Below are 22,989 nucleotides of genomic sequence, written 5' to 3' on the forward strand. Positions count from 1 at the left end.
ACTCTTTATGAATGGCCGTTTCCAGAGGTGAACAAAGTGACCCCACACCCAGAATAGCAGAAGCTGCTCCTCCGGCTTCACTGCTGCGCTAGGAGCAGAGATCTGGCAGAGTCCCCGGTGCCGTGCTGTGTGGTCACTACAGAGGGCACCTTTCCTGGAAAACTCTGTTCTTAGTTTTTGAGACATGGTTTCTTGAGTCTAGGCTATCCTGGAGCTCATAGGGTTTTTTGGTTTTTGGTTTGTTTTTCTGATTTTTAGGCCCCTATATGTTAGGGTTACAAATGAGTTACCCAGCCCTGGGTCATGGAAGATTCTGGTAGGAGGGCTGGAGAGCAGAGGAGGGAGTCCCTGGAGCTTCATGGGGCCAGCATGTTCCAATGAATGATTGCATTTGGGTAGAATCTTGTCCAAGGCATAATATAATTTCATTCCTGAAACCCATCTGACTCTGATTGCCAGAGGCCTCTAGTGTTTACAGGAGGAGCTGGCGAATCCAAGTGGCCAAACTGGCTTTGGGCTTGTAACCAGGAGCCTGACATTTGCTATAGAACAGTGATTAACTGGGGAGAAAGAGCATTTACTAATGTTGCCCTCCTTAGCGCTGCCCTGAAAATTTCCTCTGTTTCAGACACACAGCTTGTTTAGATTTGAGTCACTGGCAAGTAAACCTGAGTTCTCATAGGCTTAGGCTCCCATCACATCAACGTCTTCCCTTGAGAACAGTCGGACACCAACACTTGCTAAAGAAACACGCTACGTTGGTTTTTCTCTTAGAACCTCACAAGCATTCCCCCTCCAAGGAAAACATGACCCCACTGCGTGACTTTGGCCCATATCAGGCCCCACCTTTTATCAAGTGCCTTCTCCCTAAACATTTGCGTGTTTGACAGAAATGGGCCCTTGGATGGGCTTGTCTTCCTTGCTTTGACACAAAGAAAGGGGCACGTTGGTATGTTCATGTCTGGACTTGGAAAATTACAGGTGTTTGAAGCCTGTACACCACAAAGCCTCCTGCTCCACCCTTTGCCCCATCTTTAGTCCAGGAAATCTAAGCCGTGGTAGGTTGAACCCACAGTGAAAAGTGAGGCGGGACGGCCGGGTCAGTAACTTGTGAAAGGATCCCTTTAGCTGCCTCTGTGAGAACGGATCGTCCAGCAGGCGTTCACCATCACACACCTGGAATCAGGAAAATTGACATGTGCCCCGATTTGCAACCCATTTTGGTAGAGACAGTATTTTGATTCTGGGTAAGGGCCCCCTAGCTGGGAACAGAAACTAAATCTCCCTGCTAAAACGCCCGAATCTCAGCGTGCTTTTCCTGTAGCGCTCAGGAAAGAGGATCCCTGTGCCATCCATGCACAGAGTGACCTGAAGTCAGCCAGACCCGCCTCTGCAGTTTGTCTGATAAAACAGAGTGAGCCGTTGCTAAGAGATGCCCCCTAAGCCAGTTGGGTCTTCACTAGGAGAACACAGCTGCATACCTCTTATGTCTCCTTCTCCTCCTCCTCATTGATCCCAGAGTACAGAACAAGTGTTCATCCTCTGAGGCAGTTCCATGTGGGTAGATGAACCACAGCTCTCAGCAAGTGTGACAAGAAAAGCGTCTTGTCTTTTTCTTGGCAGAAAGAAATGTGGCATCCTGCATTGGGGGGAGGGTACCTGCCTAGGAGGTGTCAGTGGCATCCTGCATTGGGGGGGTACCTGCCTAGGAGGTGTCAGTGGCATCCTGCATTGGGGGGTACCTGCCTAGGAGATGTCAGGGCATCTTGCATTGGGGGGAGGGTACCTGCCTAGGAGGTGTCAGGGCATCCTGCATTGGGGGGAGGGGGGTACCTGCCTAGGAGGTGTCAGGGCATCCTGCATTGGGGGGGGTACCTGCCTAGGAGGTGTCAGTGGCATCCTGCATTGGGGGGGGGGTACCTGCCTAGGAGGTGTCAGGGCATCCTGCATTGGGGGGGGGTACCTGCCTAGGAGGTGTCAGGGCATCCTGCATTGGGGGGTACCTGCCTAGGAGGTGTCAGGGCATCCTGCATTGGGGGGTACCTGCCTAGGAGGTGTCAGGGCATCCTGCATTGGGGGGGGGGTACCTGCCTAGGAGGTGTCAGGGCATCCTGCATTGGGGGGGGGGTACCTGCCTAGGAGGTGTCAGTGGCATCCTGCATTGGGGGGTACCTGCCTAGGAGGTGTCAGTGGCATCCTGCATTGGGGGGTACCTGCCTAGGAGGTGTCAGTGGCATCCTGCATTGGGGGGGTACCTGCCTAGGAGGTGTCAGTGGCATCCTGCATTGGGGGGGGGGAGTACCTGCCTAGGAGGTGTCAGGGCATCCTGCATTGGGGGCGGTGCCTGCTTAGCAGAAGTCTCCACACAAGTGTGGTAGGTAAGAAATTCTTTCTGCCAGTAGGACAAAGGGACTTAGGAAACACTTCTGATTCCTGCTCTGCCTGCCTCCTCAACCCCAGCAGAGGCAGATCCAGTCACCACTCTGCTGTATCTAAATCCATCCCTGATCCTCACTGAGTCCTTACTTCCCTCCCTTCCTGAGACACCCTTGTGCAGTTAAGTTTGTTGACCTTGGATTCTGTGGCTACTCAAGTTTGTGTCTGGAATATTATCCAAAGGCCATGTATTCAAAGCGTGGTCCCTAGCCTGAAGCGCTAAAGGGACCTAGCTGAGCTTTCAGGTAGTAACTTAGAGGAAGTTGGGCCACTGGGGGCGCCCACTGGGGCATTGGCTACACTCACTCTTTTTGCTTTTTGGCCACTATGGTGGGCTTCGTCCTTGCAGTGATGGACTACCTTCCCATTGGACCAAGAGCAGCAATCCGACGAATGATGGACTAGAACTTCCAAAACTGTGAAGAAAACAAACCTTTCATCTTTCCATTGATTACTTGGGCATTTTGTACAGCGGTAGATACCTGACTAACACAGTACCACTCCTGTGCTACCAACCAAGCCTGGGCACATGCGACCCACTTCCTGAAGGCTAGGTATCCGGTGAGGTACTCCTCCAAGCTTCTCCTCACTCCTGAGGCCCTTCTGACCTAGTGAACCCCGAATGTCAATCACATTACATTCCTAGAAGAGCCATGCTCAGCAGTTTGTAAGTTACTGAATATCGAAGAGGTAAATTTAAAACAAGATTTAAACTTACTCTGCATCTCTGTGGTCACTAGAATTTCTCTGCTGAGGACAGTTCCATCCCAGTGTTTAATTTGTCACGCCTAAAGTAATCGTCATCTCCCCCACAGTCCTTTTCAGATGTAGTATTGATTTATTATTCAGTAGCCACAGTCTGTGAAATCTGCCTTTAAAAAAATATTAGTGTGTGTGTGTGTGTGTGTACATGCACGAACCTGCGCCTGTATGTGCATTTGTATGTGTGCATGCATGAGCTTGCACCTGCGGGCATGCATCTGTGTGGAAGCCAGAGGACAGCTTGTCAGTGGTCTCCTACCATATGGACCCCAGCTATCAAACTCAGGGCGTCAGGCTTGGTGGAGGCGCCTCTACTCGTTGAGCCATCTCATTGGCCCCAGAATGTTACATCTTAACCGGCTCCAGTCACCGAGTATGTGTGTTATGTCTGGTCTCAGACATTGGGTTTCAGGAGAGTAACAACCACCTCAAACCATTTCTTGATCCCTCAAGCAGAACGTGTGACGAGGAGCAGTGCTGTGTAGGCTGTAGGACACCTGAGCTTGTGTTCCTCTGACGGACGCCTCTGCTAGATGCCCTAAGGGGCGACCTCATCTGGCTTCCTCCGCACTGAAGCACTGACCTCTGGTGGTGTCTCTACCCCGATGTTTCTACCTTCACTTGGAGTTGGCTGTAGGAGGACAGCTTTGGAGTTAGTCAGGTGCAGGCATTTTGTTCTATTTTGTTTGGGGCTAGGAGGAGTCTCTCGGACTGGAAAGATGACTTGGCGAGTAAAGTGCTTATGAAGATCTGAATTCGGACTTCCAGAATCCGTATAAAAATCCAGCATGGTGGTGTGTACTGATAACCCCAGTGGTGAGTGACAGCCGGGTGGAGCCTGTGGGCTCTGTGGACAGCCAGCATAAGCCAAACATTGAACTGCAAGTCCCCTGAAAGACTGTCTCAAAAATAAAGTGAGCTGTAGAGAAAGACCCCTGTGTGAGCTCTGCCCTCCACACACGCCTTACTGGTGAGCACACACTTCCTCACACACCTGCACACACATATATACAGCGGGGGTGGGGGAGTGGGGGGTGCGGGGAAGAGAAGGAGATTGGACTTGAATTCTCAGTCATACTGTTTGAACTTCCCAAGTGCTGGGATGGACCACCATGCCTGGCTTTGACCCTTAGTTCGAAACCTTCACTCCCACTGACTGAACTGACAGGTTTAGTGCTGAAAGCCACACTGAAATTTAGTGACAGCCTTCCCCGGCATGTATGTGTTCCTGCCTCCTCCTGTCCTCCACCAATACAGCCTAGCAGGTGGCTTCTATTGACCTCTCAACAGGACTCATTCTGTGGCTCACAGAGGGATTTATAAGTTGAGTAGAAGGTAGCTCATCCTGACACTTCCTTCCAGTCTAACCCTTTCCAAAACAAAAACACATAGGTTTCACTGCCTGTTTTCATGTTTGCGTGGAACCAAAGATGCCGTTGAAGACAGTCATGTCTGACTTCCCCATGTCTCCCTAAATTAAATAATTTTTTCATTCTAACTGGGTGGAGATTTATTTTGCAGCATTTTCTGCTTTGCTGACTTTTCTGAACTCCTTCCAGATGCTTCCCTAGCTTAAAGCAAATGCATGTTTCTGTACTTATTATCCTGTAAGTTACCTTTGAAGATGCCTGCGTTAATTCTTCTCTAAACGTTTAACAACACGTTTAAGCAAAAATCTGACTTTACACTTCCAAGTAAAGTTATAAATTATCTTCCACTCAGAGTGAGGCAGCCTGAGCACTTACTCCAGCCTTCCCCCTCATTTCACCCTGCAGAGTAATTGTCTAATTGTACACTTGAACAAGATAAGAAACAGAAATCTCAGAACCAGTGCTGGCAAGGAAGTTCAGACCGTTAATTAAATACAAATCAAACACTACGCTTTATTTGGGGAAAAAAACCAACAACCTAGGTTCAAAATCAAAGACTAGAAACCCAAAATGTCGGTCTTGAATGCTGTGATTCAACCCGCTGCCGGCTCTTTTGTGTGTTTTAGCCAAGAGTCCAGGATGGGAAAAAGCAGTGTTGAAACTGGCGGAGAGAAAGCATGGAGTTACGCGCTCCCCTTTTGCCTGCCAGGGAGTATAATCTCTGCATCCGTTTCCCCCTTTTAGCTTCTACCCTCTGAGCATTTACCAGGCATTATCTGTGCTCAAGAAAGGCAGGAAATGGCACTGCCAGCCTGAGCCAGACAGAATACAGGGCAGCGATGCCGCTCCGCCACAGTCGAACTCACGCCTCCAATATCAGACTAGGACAAACGGTTGTCCAACCTGAGAGATGGAGTATGCTCATCTCCTAGGGGGCTGTCGTTGACCCTTCTTCTTAGAGCTTTGTCAGGGGTCCCGGCTGAGTGTGTAGAATTGGGAATGAGACAGCTGTAACCACCCCCCAGGAATCAGCTTTAAATTGTGTGTGTGTGTGTGTGTGTGTGTGAGAGAGAGAGAGAGAGAGAGAGAGAGAGAGAGAGAGAGAGAGAGAGAGAGAGAACACATGCGGAGGCCAAAGGACAAGTTTGCCTGTCCTTTGGGCACCTTTCACCTTGTGTTGTGAGGCAGGGTCCCCTGCTGGCCTGAAGTTCATCAGCTAGGCCTGTCAGGCTGTCTAGTGAACCCCAGGTCTACTCCTTTCCACTCCCCCTGCATTGAGATTACAGGACACTAGGACATCTGGCTTTTCACATGGGTGTTGGGTCCTCATTCTGGCAAGGCGAGCATTTTATTGACTAAGCCATCCTCTCCAGACCCCATAATTGTGGTTTTTATGCAACACTGTAAATTTTTATAGCTTCACTGATCTTAAAAATGGGAGATTTACCAAAGGTCTGAAGCCTGTCAGGAAAGCAGTGGTCAACACCATATGGAGACAGAAGCACGTGTGGGCGGGCTGGAGCCAGCCCCGCCAGCCCCGCCAGCCCACCTGCGCCCGACTTGTAACCTTCCTTAGAGCTGCATTTCCGTCTTCTCTCTCCCTGCCCTGAACCAGAGAGCCAGCAGGACACACAAGGTGAGAGCTGTAGCCATGGGGAACGGATTCACCTGGGTTTTGATAACATACTATCTGAGGCATACTCCTTTTCTCTCTCTTTTTGTTACAACATAAACATCACATTGCATTACTTTTATTTGAATGTCTCCTTTCTTTAGTAATTTTTCTCACAACACCTAATGATTATATTTGTGTGTGTCCATCCCTTAGCAAATATACTCAACTCCGCTGTTAACATCCTTGCTGCCGTTTGTCCTTCCTTCCTGTTTCCTCTTTTGTACCTTCATGCATTCCTAACAAATTTCCATCATGTACTTTTTCTTATTCCCAACTACACATGTTCACATGTTTTCTTCCTTCCTTCCTTCCTTCCTTCCTTCCTTCCTTCCTTCCTTCCTTCCTTTCTTTCTTTCTTTCTTTCTTTCTTGATTTTATTGGGCTTTATATTTTTCTCTGCTCCCCTCCCTGCCTCTCCCCTCCCCTTCAACCCTCTCCCAAGGTCCCCATGCTCCCAATGTACTCAGGAGAGCTTGTCTTTTTCTACTTCCCATGTAGATTAGATCCATGTATGTCTCTCTTTGGGTCCTCATTATTGTTTAGGTTCTCTGGGATTGTGATTTGTAGGCTGGTTTTCTTTGCTTTATGTTTAAAAACCACTTATGAGTGAGTACATATGATATTTGTCTTTCTGGGTCTGGGTTACCTCACTCAATATGTTTTCTAGCTCCATCCTTTTGGGGCAAACTCCTCTTAAAGAGAGGTTTGTTTGGCTCACCATTTTAAAACTCGGATTTTGGTGAGGGTTCCCTTGGACTGCATCATACCATGGAGGAAGTGTGCTTGTAGCTCTCATTTGTGTGGTCCTCCTCATGAAACCTAAAGGGTTCACTCTTGGAGCTCATGCTGATGACCACATCAAATCTACTCACTTTGCAGGACCCCACCTCTGACGGCCATTATCAGGTTATGTTTCCATACTCTTAATACTTTAAACATGAGCCTTGGAACTAAACTCCTGCCAGGGTCTGGAGGAACAATCAGTATTCAGAGCCTAACATAGAGATTCTAGGCAGGAGCTGTACCATAGACAGACAAGCTAGTCACTGCCAGAGAGAAGCAGAGACTGCAAAGGCTGCTAGGAAAAGACTGTGCAGAGCCACCCAGAATATGGGCAGCAGTGTCATCATTGCTGGGGAATGGATTCAAGGTCCTCAGTGCAGAGCAGATGGATTCTCTGCAGTCTGGAACATGTCCTCGGTCTCTCAAGTGGAGTGCTGAGGGTCTCAGCCACCTGGCTCCTTCTGTTATCTCCATTGCTAAGAGAGTTGCTACACGTAACAGCTTTTGTGGGTTTTGAATGAACCATAGAGTTAGATTTATCAAGTGGAGAAACAGAGATTGATTTCTCGTAGACGTTAGCTTTCAAAGAGGTGAAAGTGAAAGTCAGCTATCTCTACAAATTAAAACCGAATAAAAAGATTATTTCCAAAGTACTGAGTGTAGATTCAGGGATAGTGAGGAGCTGGGCATAGAGAAGGCACCCACTCTGGGGTTCATCGTCAGTGCTAGCATAACATTCTGAGGGGGTGTTTGCTGTTGGTTAGTACTCCAGGTCCTGGACTGGAATGCCTCAGACTGTTCCCTGATTAACTGTCTGGAATTATCTGGGAAGAGAATCCTAATTAAAGAATTTCTTAGCCCATCGGCATGTCTGTGGGGGGTTGTCTTGATTATTAATTGATGCAGGGAGACCCAGCTCACTGTAGCTGGTACTATTTCCTAAGCAATTGGTCCTAAGATACCTGGACATAACTTCCAATCACAAAGCCACACCAAGAGAGGTTCTTGTCTCACTTCTTTGACTGTGAACCAAGTCCCTTGGTTAGAGGTATGTAGAATAGTAGTTGGCCCTCCTTCATATTCCTGCCCTGACTCCCCCCAGTGGTGGACTGTGACTTGGGAGTGTAAGCCTAATAAACCCTTTTCCCCTAAGCTGCTGGTGGCCAGAGCGTTTTATCTCAGCAACAAAAAGAAAACCGAAGCAGACAGCTGTGGCTTTTAAACACAGTCAACTGGCGCCTCAGTTTTTCTTTTTTACATTTTTATTTGGCAATTTTGGAAGATCCTAGAGATATATACACACGTATGTATATGATGTATATATGCGTAACATTTGTCTGTACCTGCCTGATTTGGAAGCCACTAAAATGACCTGTATCCCCTCTCTTCTAGGGCTTGCTTCCCATAGGTTGTTACTAACAGAAAGAAATCATTTGAGGGAAACTCTTCAAATCATACGGAATCTTTCCCAGAGACTTCATTACTCTGCATGTGGTAGTTAATAAGACAAAGATTTTAATAAAGTCCTGGTGACAAATCTTTTACTTTGCATAGTTAGAGTATTTGTAGTTCACGGTAGGGTATTTTATTTATGTCCATTATATTGTCTTATTCTTTTTTAGTTATTAAAAGTAATATAGTACTTTAAATATTTATGGGAGTCATTAAAGATGCAGCATGCTATACGGAAAGTTCTACTTGGTTTCCTTCTTTGTATTTTATTAGCATGTGTTAATTATACATAATAATGGGTTTCATTACAGCATTTTCATATATAATGTATTTTTGGCACTTTGCCCTCCATTATCCTTCTTGTTTCACTTCCTCTCTCCTGATCTTCCCACCTTGTACCCTTCTGTCTTCATACTTTAAAAAAAAAAATTATCTCATGCAGGTTTCTTGTGAGATCCTGGGTGAGGGGTTGTGTACAGGAGCTCCAGCTGCTTACCTGCGGCTATACCTTTAATGGAAATGCCCCTTCCTTCCCTAGCAGCCGTTAGCTGCCTGGAGACCTGGTCAACTCTTTAGCTTTCTGTTTGTTTTTGAAACTGTCTCCCTCTGCAGCCAAGGCTAGCCTAGGGCTGGCCATGGTCCCCCTGCCTCTGCCTTCTGAGTCCTGGGATTGCCGGCTGTACCTCTAAACTAGCAATATCCAATGTCCTCAATATGTTTAACTAAAACTCTTCAAGCACATCTACTGCATATAAACATGGAGGTGCAGGTCTGTCTACAGTGTCCGTTACAACACATAAGTATAAAACAGCCACTTTTCTAAAATGATTTTATTACATATAAATATATATATATATATATATATATATATATATATACATATTATCATATTCTTCCCTTCTCCCAAGTTTGTCCAGAAACTCTCCTTACTACCCAACTTAAAGTTCTTTCTTAAAGAGCAAACCAAAAACACAATACAACAACAAAACACCCCAAACCTAGAAAACGAAACACAACATCACACAAAGAGAAAAGAAAACAAATCAAAAAACACCAAGCTGTAACCACATAAAAGCTAAGCTGCCCATTCTTTGTTGATTAACTACTCCTGAACATGAGATCTGCCCCGGAATGGTTGATACACCCGGGGTCACTCCATTAGAGAAAACTCATCCTCCCTTTCCTAGCAGGGAGAGTTCTGTTGTTTGCGTTCACCCGAGTGGCTAGATTTACATTCATTCATTCATTCAGTTTTTTTTAAAAAAAAAACAACAAAGTAAAATATAAGATAAAATAAAAACTATCTCAATAAAGTCAGACAGGCTAGGCCAACAAGAAGGGAAGAGCCGGAGAGGACACACGAATCAGAAGCCCGCTTGTGCACATACTCGGGAATCCCAACAACACTGTACATGCAGAGGAGCTGGTGCAGACCCGTGCAGGCCCTGTACGCATGCTGCTCGGTCTCTGTGAGTTCACGTGAGCTGTGTTCATGTTGATTTAGAGGCCTTGTTTTCTTGGTGTCCTCCCTCCCTTCTGACTCTTACATTCTTCCTGCCTCTTCTTCCTCCTATGGGGTTCCCTGAATTTTTACTAGTTTTAATGACACAAAGATTAAGAAACATCTTTACAAATACTCAAAAAAGGTCCTTTACCAATTTAGTGAGCTTCTCTCTCTCTCTCTCTCTCTCTCTCTCTCTCTCTCTCTCTCTCTCTCTCTCTCTCTCTCTCTCTCTCTCTGGTTTTAAAAGACAGGGTTTCTCTGTGTAGTCTTTGTTGTCCTGCAACTCACTCTGTAGCCCAGACTGGCCTCGAACTCACAGAGATCTGCCTGCCTCCCAAGTTCTGGGATCAGAAGCATGTGTCACCACTGGCCAACTCATAGTGGTTTTTTAAATTAAGAAATTTTGTAACCGGTCCTGCTAACCCATGCCTATGAGTTGTTCATACATATGTTCTCTCATAGCCTACCAGGGAGGCTATGGTAGAAGGATTGTTGTATGTCTCTTCTCTACAGAGAGAGATTGTGTCTCAAAACAGAACAAACAAACAAACAAACAAGACAAACAAAAAACCCCAACCTAAATAAAAAATCTGCTTTAGCTTAATTTGAGAGGCACCCAGAAACCTACAATTCAGCTGCCTGCACAATGGCACCCCCAGTTTGGTCATCAGAACAGCATTTCCTTTATACAAAGCTTGGCTCCTGCTAGAGACTCTTTTGGCCTCTTCTTTAGCAGAGGGTACCACTGTATCTCAGTTTCTGGCTCTGCCCAGCTGCTTTGCCCTCTGCACGATCTCGAGGCTGTGGGGGAGGGGTGGGGACAGAGTATGCAGCAGAGTTCTCAGGCTTCCCAGAGCAGTGGGCAGTGGTCACCACCAGCTGCGTCTGTCAGGTGTCTCTGGTGACGGGTGTGTGTTGGGCACTGATGGGTGTGTGGCAAGCCGGCACCTCTAAGCAGGTCAGTTCAGCTCTCCGATGTGACCTCATCAGCTGAGAACCCGAGGGTGAGGTGGTCACGTGCTGTTTGGGGCAGAGTTGAGCCGAGATCCATGTATCCTTTCCCTGTTATGTGTTTCAGAGGCTGGAGCACAAGGAAGTGTTGGCCGGCCTGCTGTTCCTCGTGTTCCCGTTCATTCCAGCCAGCAACCTCTTCTTCAGGGTGGGCTTTGTGGTGGCCGAGCGAGTCCTGTACATGCCTAGGTAATTATGCTCACCCGCTGCTCAAGCCCCGAGAGCTCAGAGAGACGGTCCTCTGTACGGCAGTGGGTCAGTGGGCCCTTCTGAGAGATGGTCCTCTGTGCAGAAGTGGGTCCTTCTGAGAGACTGTCCTCTGTACGGCAGTGGGTCAGTGGGCCCTTCTGAGAGACGGTCCTCTGTACGGCAGTGGGTCCTTCTGAGAGACGGTCCTCTGTACGGCAGTGGGTCAGTGGGCCCTTCTGAGAGATGGTCCTCTGTGCAGAAGTGGGTCCTTCTGAGAGACTGTCCTCTGTACGGCAGTGGGTCAGTGGGCCCTTCTGAGAGACGGTCCTCTGTACGGCAGTGGGTCCTTCTGAGAGACGGTCCTCTGTACGGCAGTGGGTCAGTGGGCCCTTCTGAGAGACGGTACTCTGTGCAGCAGTGGGTCCTTCTGAGAGACGGTCCTCTGTACGGCAGTGGGTCAGTGGGTCCTTCTGAGAGACGGTCCTCTGTACGGCAGTGGGTCAGTGGGCCCTTCTGAGAGACGGTCCTCTGTACGGCAGTGGGTCAGTGGGCCCTTCTGAGAGACGGTACTCTGTGCAGCAGTGGGTCCTTCTGAGAGACGGTCCTCTGTACGGCAGTGGGTCAGTGGGCCCTTCTGAGAGACGGTCCTCTGTACGGCAGTGGGCCCTTCTGAGAGACGGTCCTCTGTACGGCAGTGGGTCAGTGGGCCCTTCTGAGAGACGGTCCTCTGTGCAGCAGTGGGTCCTTCTGAGAGATGGTCCTCTGTACGGCAGTGGGTCCTTCTGAGAGACGGTCCTCTGTACGGCAGTGGGTCAGTGGGCACTTCTGAGAGACGGTCCTCTGTACGGCAGTGGGTCAGTGGGCCCTTCTGAGAGACGGTCCTCTGTGCAGCAGTGGGTCCTTCTGAGAGACGGTCCTCTGTACGGCAGTGGGTCAGTGGGTCCTTCTGAGAGACGGTCCTCTGTATGGCAGTGGGCCCTTCTGAGAGACAGTCCTCTGTACGGCAGTGGGCCCTTCTGAGAGACGGTCCTCTGTGCAGCAGTGGGTCCTTCTGAGAGACGGTCCTCTGTGCGGCAGTGGGCCCTTCTGAGAGACGGTCCTCTGTACGGCAGTGGGTCCTTCTGAGAGACGGTCCTCTGTACGGCAGTGGGTCCTTCTGAGAGACGGTCCTCTGTACGGCAGTGGGTCCTTCTGAGAAGATGGTCCTCTGTACGGCAGTGGGTCAGTGGGTCCTTCTGAGAGACGGTCCTCTGTACGGCAGTGGGTCAGTGGGTCCTTCTGAGAGACGGTCCTCTGTACGGCAGTGGGTCCTTCTGAGAAGATGGTCCTCTGTACGGCAGTGGGTCAGTGGGTCCTTCTGAGAGACGGTCCTCTGTACGGCAGTGGGTCAGTGGGTCCTTCTGAGAGACGGTACTCTGTGCAGCAGTGGGTCCTTCTGAGAGACGGTCCTCTGTACGGCAGTGGGTCAGTGGGTCCTTCTGAGAGACGGTCCTCTGTACGGCAGTGGGCCCTTCTGAGAGACGATCCTCTGTACGGCAGTGGGTCAGTGGGCCCTTCTGAGAAACGGTACTCTGTGCAGCAGTGGGTCCTTCTGAGAGACGGTCCTCTGTACGGCAGTGGGTCCTTCTGAGAGACGGTCCTCTGTACGGCAGTGGGTCAGTGGGCCCTTCTGAGAGACTGTCCTCTGTACGGCAGTGGGTCCTTCTGAGAGACGGTACTCTGTACGGCAGTGGGTCCTTCTGAGAGACGGTCCTCTGTACGGCAGTGGGTCAGTGGGCCCTTCTGAGAGACGGTACTCTGTGCAGCAGTGGGTCCTTCTGAGAGACGGTCCTCTGTACGGCAGTGGGTCAGTGGGTCCTTCTGAGAGACGGTCCTCTGTGCGGCAGTGGGTCAGTGGGCCCTTCTGAGAGACGGTACTCTGTGCAGCAGTGGGTCCTTCTGAGAGACGGTCCTCTGTACGGCAGTGGGTCCTTCTGAGAGACGGTCCTCTGTACGGCAGTGGGTCAGTGGGCCCTTCTGAGAGACGGTCCTCTGTACGGCAGTGGGTCCTTCTGAGAGACGGTACTCTGTACGGCAGTGGGTCCTTCTGAGAGACGGTCCTCTGTACGGCAGTGGGTCCTTCTGAGAGACGGTACTCTGTGCAGCAGTGGGTCCTTCTGAGAGACGGTCCTCTGTACGGCAGTGGGTCAGTGGGTCCTTCTGAGAGACGGTCCTCTGTGCGGCAGTGGGCCCTTCTGAGAGACGGTCCTCTGTACGGCAGTGGGTCAGTGGGCCCTTCTGAGAGACAGTCCTCTGTACGGCAGTGGGTCCTTCTGAGAGACGGTCCTCTGTACGGCAGTGGGTCCTTCTGAGAGACGGTCCTCTGTACGGCAGTGGGTCCTTCTGATAGATGGTCCTCTGTACGGCAGTGGGTCCTTCTGAGAGACGGTCCTCTGTACGGCAGTGGGTCCTTCTGAGAGACGGTCCTCTGTACGGCAGTGGGTCCTTCTGAGAGATGGTCCTCTGTACGGCAGTGGGTCAGTGGGCCCTTCTGAGAGACGGTCCTCTGTACGGCAGTGGGTCAGTGGGCCCTTCTGAGAGACGGTCCTCTGTACGGCAGTGGTTCAGTGGGTCCTTCTGAGAGACGGTCCTCTACGGCAATGGGTCAGTGGGTCCTTCTGAGAGACGGTCCTCTGTACGGCAGTGGGTCAGTGGGTCCTTCTGAGAGACGGTCCTCTGTACGGCAGTGGGTCAGTGGGCCCTTCTGAGAGATGGTCCTCTGTACGGCAGTGGGTCCTTCTGAGAGACGGTCCTCTGTACGGCAGTGGGCCCTTCTGAGAGATGGTCCTCTGTACGGCAGTGGGTCAGTGGGTCCTTCTGAGAGACGGTCCTCTGTACGGCAGTGGGTCAGTGGGTCCTTCTGAGAGACGGTCCTCTGTACGGCAGTGGGTCAGTGGGTCCTTCTGAGAGACGGTCCTCTGTACGGCAGTGGGTCAGTGGGCCCTTCTGAGAGACGGTCCTCTGTACGGCAGTGGGTCAGTGGGTCCTTCTGAGAGACGGTCCTCTGTACGGCAGTGGGTCAGTGGGTCCTTCTGAGAGACGGTCCTCTGTACGGCAGTGGGTCCTTCTGAGAGACTGTCCTCTGTACGGCAGTGGGTCCTTCTGAGAGACGGTCCTCTGTGCAGCAGTGGGTCCTTCTGAGAGACGGTCCTCTGTACGGCAGTGGGTCAGTGGGTCCTTCTGAGAGACGGTCCTCTGTGCAGCAGTGGGTCAGTGGGTCCTTCTGAGAGACGGTCCTCTCTACGGCAGTGGGTCAGTGGGCCCTTCTGAGAGACGGTCCTCTGTATGGCAGTGGGTCAGTGGGCCCTTCTGAGAGACAGTCCTCTCTACGGCAGTGGGTCAGTGGGCCCTTCTGAGAGACGGTCCTCTGTACGGCAGTGGGTCAGTGGGTCCTTCTGAGAGACGGTCCTCTGTACGGCAGTGGGTCAGTGGGCCCTTCTGAGAGACGGTCCTCTGTACGGCAGTGGGTCAGTGGGTCCTTCTGAGAGACGGTCCTCTGTACGGCAGTGGGTCAGTGGGTCCTTCTGAGAGACGGTCCTCTGTACGGCAGTGGGTCCTTCTGAGAGACTGTCCTCTGTACGGCAGTGGGTCCTTCTGAGAGACGGTCCTCTGTGCAGCAGTGGGTCCTTCTGAGAGACGGTCCTCTGTACGGCAGTGGGTCAGTGGGTCCTTCTGAGAGACGGTCCTCTGTGCAGCAGTGGGTCAGTGGGTCCTTCTGAGAGACGGTCCTCTCTACGGCAGTGGGTCAGTGGGCCCTTCTGAGAGACGGTCCTCTGTGCAGCAGTGGGTCCTTCTGAGAGACGGTCCTCTGTGCGGCAGTGGGCCCTTCTGAGAGACGGTCCTCTGTACGGCAGTGGGTCCTTCTGAGAGACGGTCCTCTGTACGGCAGTGGGTCCTTCTGAGAGACGGTCCTCTGTACGGCAGTGGGTCCTTCTGAGAAGATGGTCCTCTGTACGGCAGTGGGTCAGTGGGTCCTTCTGAGAGACGGTCCTCTGTACGGCAGTGGGTCAGTGGGTCCTTCTGAGAGACGGTCCTCTGTACGGCAGTGGGTCCTTCTGAGAAGATGGTCCTCTGTACGGCAGTGGGTCAGTGGGTCCTTCTGAGAGACGGTCCTCTGTACGGCAGTGGGTCAGTGGGTCCTTCTGAGAGACGGTACTCTGTGCAGCAGTGGGTCCTTCTGAGAGACGGTCCTCTGTACGGCAGTGGGTCAGTGGGTCCTTCTGAGAGACGGTCCTCTGTACGGCAGTGGGCCCTTCTGAGAGACGATCCTCTGTACGGCAGTGGGTCAGTGGGCCCTTCTGAGAAACGGTACTCTGTGCAGCAGTGGGTCCTTCTGAGAGACGGTCCTCTGTACGGCAGTGGGTCCTTCTGAGAGACGGTCCTCTGTACGGCAGTGGGTCAGTGGGCCCTTCTGAGAGACTGTCCTCTGTACGGCAGTGGGTCCTTCTGAGAGACGGTACTCTGTACGGCAGTGGGTCCTTCTGAGAGACGGTCCTCTGTACGGCAGTGGGTCAGTGGGCCCTTCTGAGAGACGGTACTCTGTGCAGCAGTGGGTCCTTCTGAGAGACGGTCCTCTGTACGGCAGTGGGTCAGTGGGTCCTTCTGAGAGACGGTCCTCTGTGCGGCAGTGGGCCCTTCTGAGAGACGGTCCTCTGTACGGCAGTGGGTCAGTGGGCCCTTCTGAGAGACAGTCCTCTGTACGGCAGTGGGTCCTTCTGAGAGACGGTCCTCTGTACGGCAGTGGGTCCTTCTGAGAGACGGTCCTCTGTACGGCAGTGGGTCCTTCTGAGAGACGGTCCTCTGTACGGCAGTGGGTCCTTCTGAGAGACGGTCCTCTGTACGGCAGTGGGTCCTTCTGAGAGACGGTCCTCTGTACGGCAGTGGGTCCTTCTGAGAGACGGTCCTCTGTACGGCAGTGGGCCCTTCTGAGAGACGGTCCTCTGTATGGCAGTGGGTCAGTGGGCCCTTCTGAGAGACGGTCCTCTGTGCAGCAGTGGGTCCTTCTGAGAGACGGTCCTCTGTACGGCAGTGGGTCCTTCTGAGTGACGGTCCTCTGTACGGCAGTGGGTCAGTGGGCACTTCTGAGAGACGGTCCTCTGTACGGCAGTGGGCCCTTCTGAGAGACGGTCCTCTGTACGGCAGTGGGTCAGTGGGCCCTTCTGAGAGACGGTCCTCTGTGCAGCAGTGGGTCCTTCTGAGAGACGGTCCTCTGTACGGCAGTGGGTCAGTGGGTCCTTCTGAGAGACGGTCCTCTGTATGGCAGTGGGCCCTTCTGAGAGACAGTCCTCTGTACGGCAGTGGGCCCTTCTGAGAGACGGTCCTCTGTGCAGCAGTGGGTACTTCTGAGAGACGGTCCTCTGTGCGGCAGTGGGCCCTTCTGAGAGACGGTCCTCTGTACGGCAGTGGGTCCTTCTGAGAGACGGTCCTCTGTACGGCAGTGGGTCCTTCTGAGAGACGGTCCTCTGTACGGCAGTGGGTCCTTCTGAGAAGATGGTCCTCTGTACGGCAGTGGGTCAGTGGGTCCTTCTGAGAGACGGTCCTCTGTACGGCAGTGGGTCCTTCTGAGAGATGGTCCTCTGTACGGCAGTGGGTCAGTGGGTCCTTCTGAGAGACGGTACTCTGTGCAGCAGTGGGTCCTTCTGAGAGACGGTCCTCTGTACGGCAGTGGGTCAGTGGGTCCTTCTGAGAGACGGTCCTCTGTACGGCAGTGGGCCCTTCTGAGAGACGATCCTCTGTACGGCAGTGGGTCAGTGGGCCCTTCTGAGAGACGGTACTCTGTGCAGCAGTGGGTCCTTCTGAGAGACGGTCCTCTGTACGGCAGTGGGTCCTTCTGAGAGACGGTCCTCTGTACGGCAGTGGGTCAGTGGGCCCTTCTGAGAGACGGTCCTCTGTACGGCAGTGGGTCCTTCTGAGAGACGGTACTCTGTACGGCAGTGGGTCCTTCTGAGAGACGGTCCTCTGTACGGCAGTGGGTCCTTCTGAGAGACGGTACTCTGTGCAGCAGTGGGTCCTTCTGAGAGACGGTCCTCTGTACGGCAGTGGGTCAGTGGGTCCTTCTGAGAGACGGTCCTCTGTGCGGCAGTGGGCCCTTCTGAGAGACGGTCCTCTGTACGGCAGTGGGTCAGTGGGCCCTTCTGAGAGACAGTCCTCTGTACGGCAGTGGGTCCTTCTGAGAGACGGTCCTCTGTACGGCAGTGGGTCCTTCTGAGAGACGGTCCTCTGTACGGCAGTGGGTCCTTCTGATAGATGGTCCTCTGTACGGCAGTGGGTCCTTCTGAGAGACGGTCCTCTGTACGGCAGTGGGTCCTTCTGAGAGACGGTCCTCTGTACGGCAGTGGGTCCTTCTGAGAGATGGTCCTCTGTACGGCAGTGGGTCAGTGGGCCCTTCTGAGAGACGGTCCTCTGTACGGCAGTGGGTCAGTGGGCCCTTCTGAGAGACGGTCCTCTGTACGGCAGTGGTTCAGTGGGTCCTTCTGAGAGACGGTCCTCTACGGCAATGGGTCAGTGGGTCCTTCTGAGAGACGGTCCTCTGTACGGCAGTGGGTCAGTGGGTCCTTCTGAGAGACGGTCCTCTGTACGGCAGTGGGTCAGTGGGCCCTTCTGAGAGATGGTCCTCTGTACGGCAGTGGGTCCTTCTGAGAGACGGTCCTCTGTACGGCAGTGGGCCCTTCTGAGAGATGGTCCTCTGTACGGCAGTGGGTCAGTGGGTCCTTCTGAGAGACGGTCCTCTGTACGGCAGTGGGTCAGTGGGTCCTTCTGAGAGACGGTCCTCTGTACGGCAGTGGGTCAGTGGGTCCTTCTGAGAGACGGTCCTCTGTACGGCAGTGGGTCAGTGGGCCCTTCTGAGAGACGGTCCTCTGTACGGCAGTGGGTCAGTGGGTCCTTCTGAGAGACGGTCCTCTGTACGGCAGTGGGTCAGTGGGTCCTTCTGAGAGACGGTCCTCTGTACGGCAGTGGGTCCTTCTGAGAGACTGTCCTCTGTACGGCAGTGGGTCCTTCTGAGAGACGGTCCTCTGTGCAGCAGTGGGTCCTTCTGAGAGACGGTCCTCTGTACGGCAGTGGGTCAGTGGGTCCTTCTGAGAGACGGTCCTCTGTGCAGCAGTGGGTCAGTGGGTCCTTCTGAGAGACGGTCCTCTCTACGGCAGTGGGTCAGTGGGCCCTTCTGAGAGACGGTCCTCTGTATGGCAGTGGGTCAGTGGGCCCTTCTGAGAGACAGTCCTCTCTACGGCAGTGGGTCAGTGGGCCCTTCTGAGAGACGGTCCTCTACGGCAGTGGGTCAGTGGGTCCTTCTGAGAGACGGTCCTCTGTACGGCAGTGGGTCAGTGGGTCCTTCTGAGAGACGGTCCTCTGTACGGCAGTGGGTCAGTGGGCCCTTCTGAGAGACGGTCCTCTGTACGGCAGTGGGTCAGTGGGTCCTTCTGAGAGACGGTCCTCTGTACGGCAGTGGGTCAGTGGGTCCTTCTGAGAGACGGTCCTCTGTACGGCAGTGGGTCCTTCTGAGAGACTGTCCTCTGTACGGCAGTGGGTCCTTCTGAGAGACGGTCCTCTGTGCAGCAGTGGGTCCTTCTGAGAGACGGTCCTCTGTACGGCAGTGGGTCAGTGGGTCCTTCTGAGAGACGGTCCTCTGTGCAGCAGTGGGTCAGTGGGTCCTTCTGAGAGACGGTCCTCTCTACGGCAGTGGGTCAGTGGGCCCTTCTGAGAGACGGTCCTCTGTACGGCAGTGGGTCAGTGGGCCCTTCTGAGAGACAGTCCTCTCTACGGCAGTGGGTCAGGGGGCCCTTCTGAGAGACGGTCCTCTGTACGGCAGTGGGTCAGTGGGTCCTTCTGAGAGACGGTCCTCTGTATGGCAGTGGGCCCTTCTGAGAGACAGTCCTCTGTACGGCAGTGGGCCCTTCTGAGAGACGGTCCTCTGTGCAGCAGTGGGTCCTTCTGAGAGACGGTCCTCTGTGCGGCAGTGGGCCCTTCTGAGAGACGGTCCTCTGTACGGCAGTGGGTCCTTCTGAGAGACGGTCCTCTGTACGGCAGTGGGTCCTTCTGAGAGACGGTCCTCTGTACGGCAGTCGGTCCTTCTGAGAAGATGGTCCTCTGTACGGCAGTGGGTCAGTGGGTCCTTCTGAGAGACGGTCCTCTGTACGGCAGTGGGTCAGTGGGTCCTTCTGAGAGACGGTCCTCTGTACGGCAGTGGGTCCTTCTGAGAAGATGGTCCTCTGTACGGCAGTGGGTCAGTGGGTCCTTCTGAGAGACGGTCCTCTGTACGGCAGTGGGTCAGTGGGTCCTTCTGAGAGACGGTACTCTGTGCAGCAGTGGGTCCTTCTGAGAGACGGTCCTCTGTACGGCAGTGGGTCCTTCTGAGAGACGGTCCTCTGTACGGCAGTGGGTCAGTGGGTCCTTCTGAGAGACGGTCCTCTGTACGGCAGTGGGCCCTTCTGAGAGACGATCCTCTGTACGGCAGTGGGTCAGTGGGCCCTTCTGAGAAACGGTACTCTGTGCAGCAGTGGGTCCTTCTGAGAGACGGTCCTCTGTACGGCAGTGGGTCCTTCTGAGAGACGGTCCTCTGTACGGCAGTGGGTCAGTGGGCCCTTCTGAGAGACGGTCCTCTGTACGGCAGTGGGTCCTTCTGAGAGACGGTACTCTGTACGGCAGTGGGTCCTTCTGAGAGACGGTCCTCTGTACGGCAGTGGGTCAGTGGGCCCTTCTGAGAGACGGTACTCTGTGCAGCAGTGGGTCCTTCTGAGAGACGGTCCTCTGTACGGCAGTGGGTCAGTGGGTCCTTCTGAGAGACGGTCCTCTGTGCGGCAGTGGGCCCTTCTGAGAGACGGTCCTCTGTACGGCAGTGGGTCAGTGGGCCCTTCTGAGAGACAGTCCTCTGTACGGCAGTGGGTCCTTCTGAGAGACGGTCCTCTGTACGGCAGTGGGTCCTTCTGAGAGACGGTCCTCTGTACGGCAGTGGGTCCTTCTGAGAGATGGTCCTCTGTACGGCAGTGGGTCCTTCTGAGAGACGGTCCTCTGTACGGCAGTGGGTCCTTCTGAGAGACGGTCCTCTGTACGGCAGTGGGTCCTTCTGAGAGACGGTCCTCTGTACGGCAGTGGGCCCTTCTGAGAGACGGTCCTCTGTACGGCAGTGGGTCAGTGGGCCCTTCTGAGAGACGGTCCTCTGTGCAGCAGTGGGTCCTTCTGAGAGACGGTCCTCTGTACGGCAGTGGGTCCTTCTGAGTGACGGTCCTCTGTACGGCAGTGGGTCAGTGGGCACTTCTGAGAGACGGTCCTCTGTACGGCAGTGGGCCCTTCTGAGAGACGGTCCTCTGTACGGCAGTGGGTCAGTGGGCCCTTCTGAGAGACGGTCCTCTGTGCAGCAGTGGGTCCTTCTGAGAGACGGTCCTCTGTACGGCAGTGGGTCAGTGGGTCCTTCTGAGAGACGGTCCTCTGTATGGCAGTGGGCCCTTCTGAGAGACAGTCCTCTGTACGGCAGTGGGCCCTTCTGAGAGACGGTCCTCTGTGCAGCAGTGGGTACTTCTGAGAGACGGTCCTCTGTGCGGCAGTGGGCCCTTCTGAGAGACGGTCCTCTGTACGGCAGTGGGTCCTTCTGAGAGACGGTCCTCTGTACGGCAGTGGGTCCTTCTGAGAAGATGGTCCTCTGTACGGCAGTGGGTCAGTGGGTCCTTCTGAGAGACGGTCCTCTGTACGGCAGTGGGTCCTTCTGAGAGATGGTCCTCTGTACGGCAGTGGGTCAGTGGGTCCTTCTGAGAGACGGTACTCTGTGCAGCAGTGGGTCCTTCTGAGAGACGGTCCTCTGTACGGCAGTGGGTCAGTGGGTCCTTCTGAGAGACGGTCCTCTGTATGGCAGTGGGCCCTTCTGAGAGACGATCCTCTGTACGGCAGTGGGTCAGTGGGCCCTTCTGAGAGACGGTACTCTGTGCAGCAGTGGGTCCTTCTGAGAGACGGTCCTCTGTACGGCAGTGGGTCCTTCTGAGAGACGGTCCTCTGTACGGCAGTGGGTCAGTGGGCCCTTCTGAGAGACGGTCCTCTGTACGGCAGTGGGTCCTTCTGAGAGACGGTACTCTGTACGGCAGTGGGTCCTTCTGAGAGACGGTCCTCTGTACGGCAGTGGGTCCTTCTGAGAGACGGTACTCTGTGCAGCAGTGGGTCCTTCTGAGAGACGGTCCTCTGTACGGCAGTGGGTCAGTGGGTCCTTCTGAGAGACGGTCCTCTGTGCGGCAGTGGGCCCTTCTGAGAGACGGTCCTCTGTACGGCAGTGGGTCAGTGGGCCCTTCTGAGAGACAGTCCTCTGTACGGCAGTGGGTCCTTCTGAGAGACGGTCCTCTGTACGGCAGTGGGTCCTTCTGAGAGACGGTCCTCTGTACGGCAGTGGGTCCTTTGATAGATGGTCCTCTGTACGGCAGTGGGTCCTTCTGAGAGACGGTCCTCTGTACGGCAGTGGGTCCTTCTGAGAGACGGTCCTCTGTGCAGCAGTGGGTCCTTCTGAGAGATGGTCCTCTGTACGGCAGTGGGTCAGTGGGCCCTTCTGAGAGACGGTCCTCTGTACGGCAGTGGGTCAGTGGGCCCTTCTGAGAGACGGTCCTCTGTACGGCAGTGGTTCAGTGGGTCCTTCTGAGAGACGGTCCTCTACGGCAATGGGTCAGTGGGTCCTTCTGAGAGACGGTCCTCTGTACGGCAGTGGGTCAGTGGGTCCTTCTGAGAGACGGTCCTCTGTACGGCAGTGGGTCAGTGGGCCCTTCTGAGAGATGGTCCTCTGTACGGCAGTGGGTCCTTCTGAGAGACGGTCCTCTGTACGGCAGTGGGCCCTTCTGAGAGATGGTCCTCTGTACGGCAGTGGGTCAGTGGGTCCTTCTGAGAGACGGTCCTCTGTACGGCAGTGGGTCAGTGGGTCCTTCTGAGAGACGGTCCTCTGTACGGCAGTGGGTCAGTGGGTCCTTCTGAGAGACGGTCCTCTGTACGGCAGTGGGTCAGTGGGCCCTTCTGAGAGACGGTCCTCTGTACGGCAGTGGGTCAGTGGGTCCTTCTGAGAGACGGTCCTCTCTACGGCAGTGGGTCAGTGGGTCCTTCTGAGAGACGGTCCTCTGTACGGCAGTGGGTCCTTCTGAGAGACTGTCCTCTGTACGGCAGTGGGTCCTTCTGAGAGACGGTCCTCTGTGCAGCAGTGGGTCCTTCTGAGAGACGGTCCTCTGTACGGCAGTGGGTCAGTGGGTCCTTCTGAGAGACGGTCCTCTGTGCAGCAGTGGGTCAGTGGGTCCTTCTGAGAGACGGTCCTCTCTACGGCAGTGGGTCAGTGGGCCCTTCTGAGAGACGGTCCTCTGTATGGCAGTGGGTCAGTGGGCCCTTCTGAGAGACAGTCCTCTCTACGGCAGTGGGTCAGTGGGCCCTTCTGAGAGACGGTCCTCTACGGCAGTGGGTCAGTGGGTCCTTCTGAGAGACGGTCCTCTGTACGGCAGTGGGTCAGTGGGTCCTTCTGAGAGACGGTCCTCTGTACGGCAGTGGGTCAGTGGGCCCTTCTGAGAGACGGTCCTCTGTACGGCAGTGGGTCAGTGGGTCCTTCTGAGAGACGGTCCTCTGTACGGCAGTGGGTCAGTGGGTCCTTCTGAGAGACGGTCCTCTGTACGGCAGTGGGTCCTTCTGAGAGACTGTCCTCTGTACGGCAGTGGGTCCTTCTGAGAGACGGTCCTCTGTGCAGCAGTGGGTCCTTCTGAGAGACGGTCCTCTGTACGGCAGTGGGTCAGTGGGTCCTTCTGAGAGACGGTCCTCTGTGCAGC

At 53.8% G+C, this 22,989-nt stretch overlaps 1 protein-coding gene across 1 annotated transcript in view; it reads left to right on the forward strand.

The window, feature by feature from the left end:
* Tmtc1 (transmembrane O-mannosyltransferase targeting cadherins 1) overlaps window positions 1-22,989 on the forward strand; it is a 217,226-nt gene that overhangs the window by 121,033 nt on the left and 73,204 nt on the right. The window contains exon 9 of the mRNA XM_075982230.1: window positions 11,061-11,182. Coding sequence (XP_075838345.1) covers window positions 11,061-11,182 — 122 coding nt within the window. The remainder of the gene's footprint in view (window positions 1-11,060; window positions 11,183-22,989) is intronic.

Source organism: Microtus pennsylvanicus, chromosome 8 (genome assembly GCF_037038515.1).
Source record: "Microtus pennsylvanicus isolate mMicPen1 chromosome 8, mMicPen1.hap1, whole genome shotgun sequence".
NCBI classification, from domain to species: domain Eukaryota; kingdom Metazoa; phylum Chordata; class Mammalia; order Rodentia; family Cricetidae; genus Microtus; species Microtus pennsylvanicus.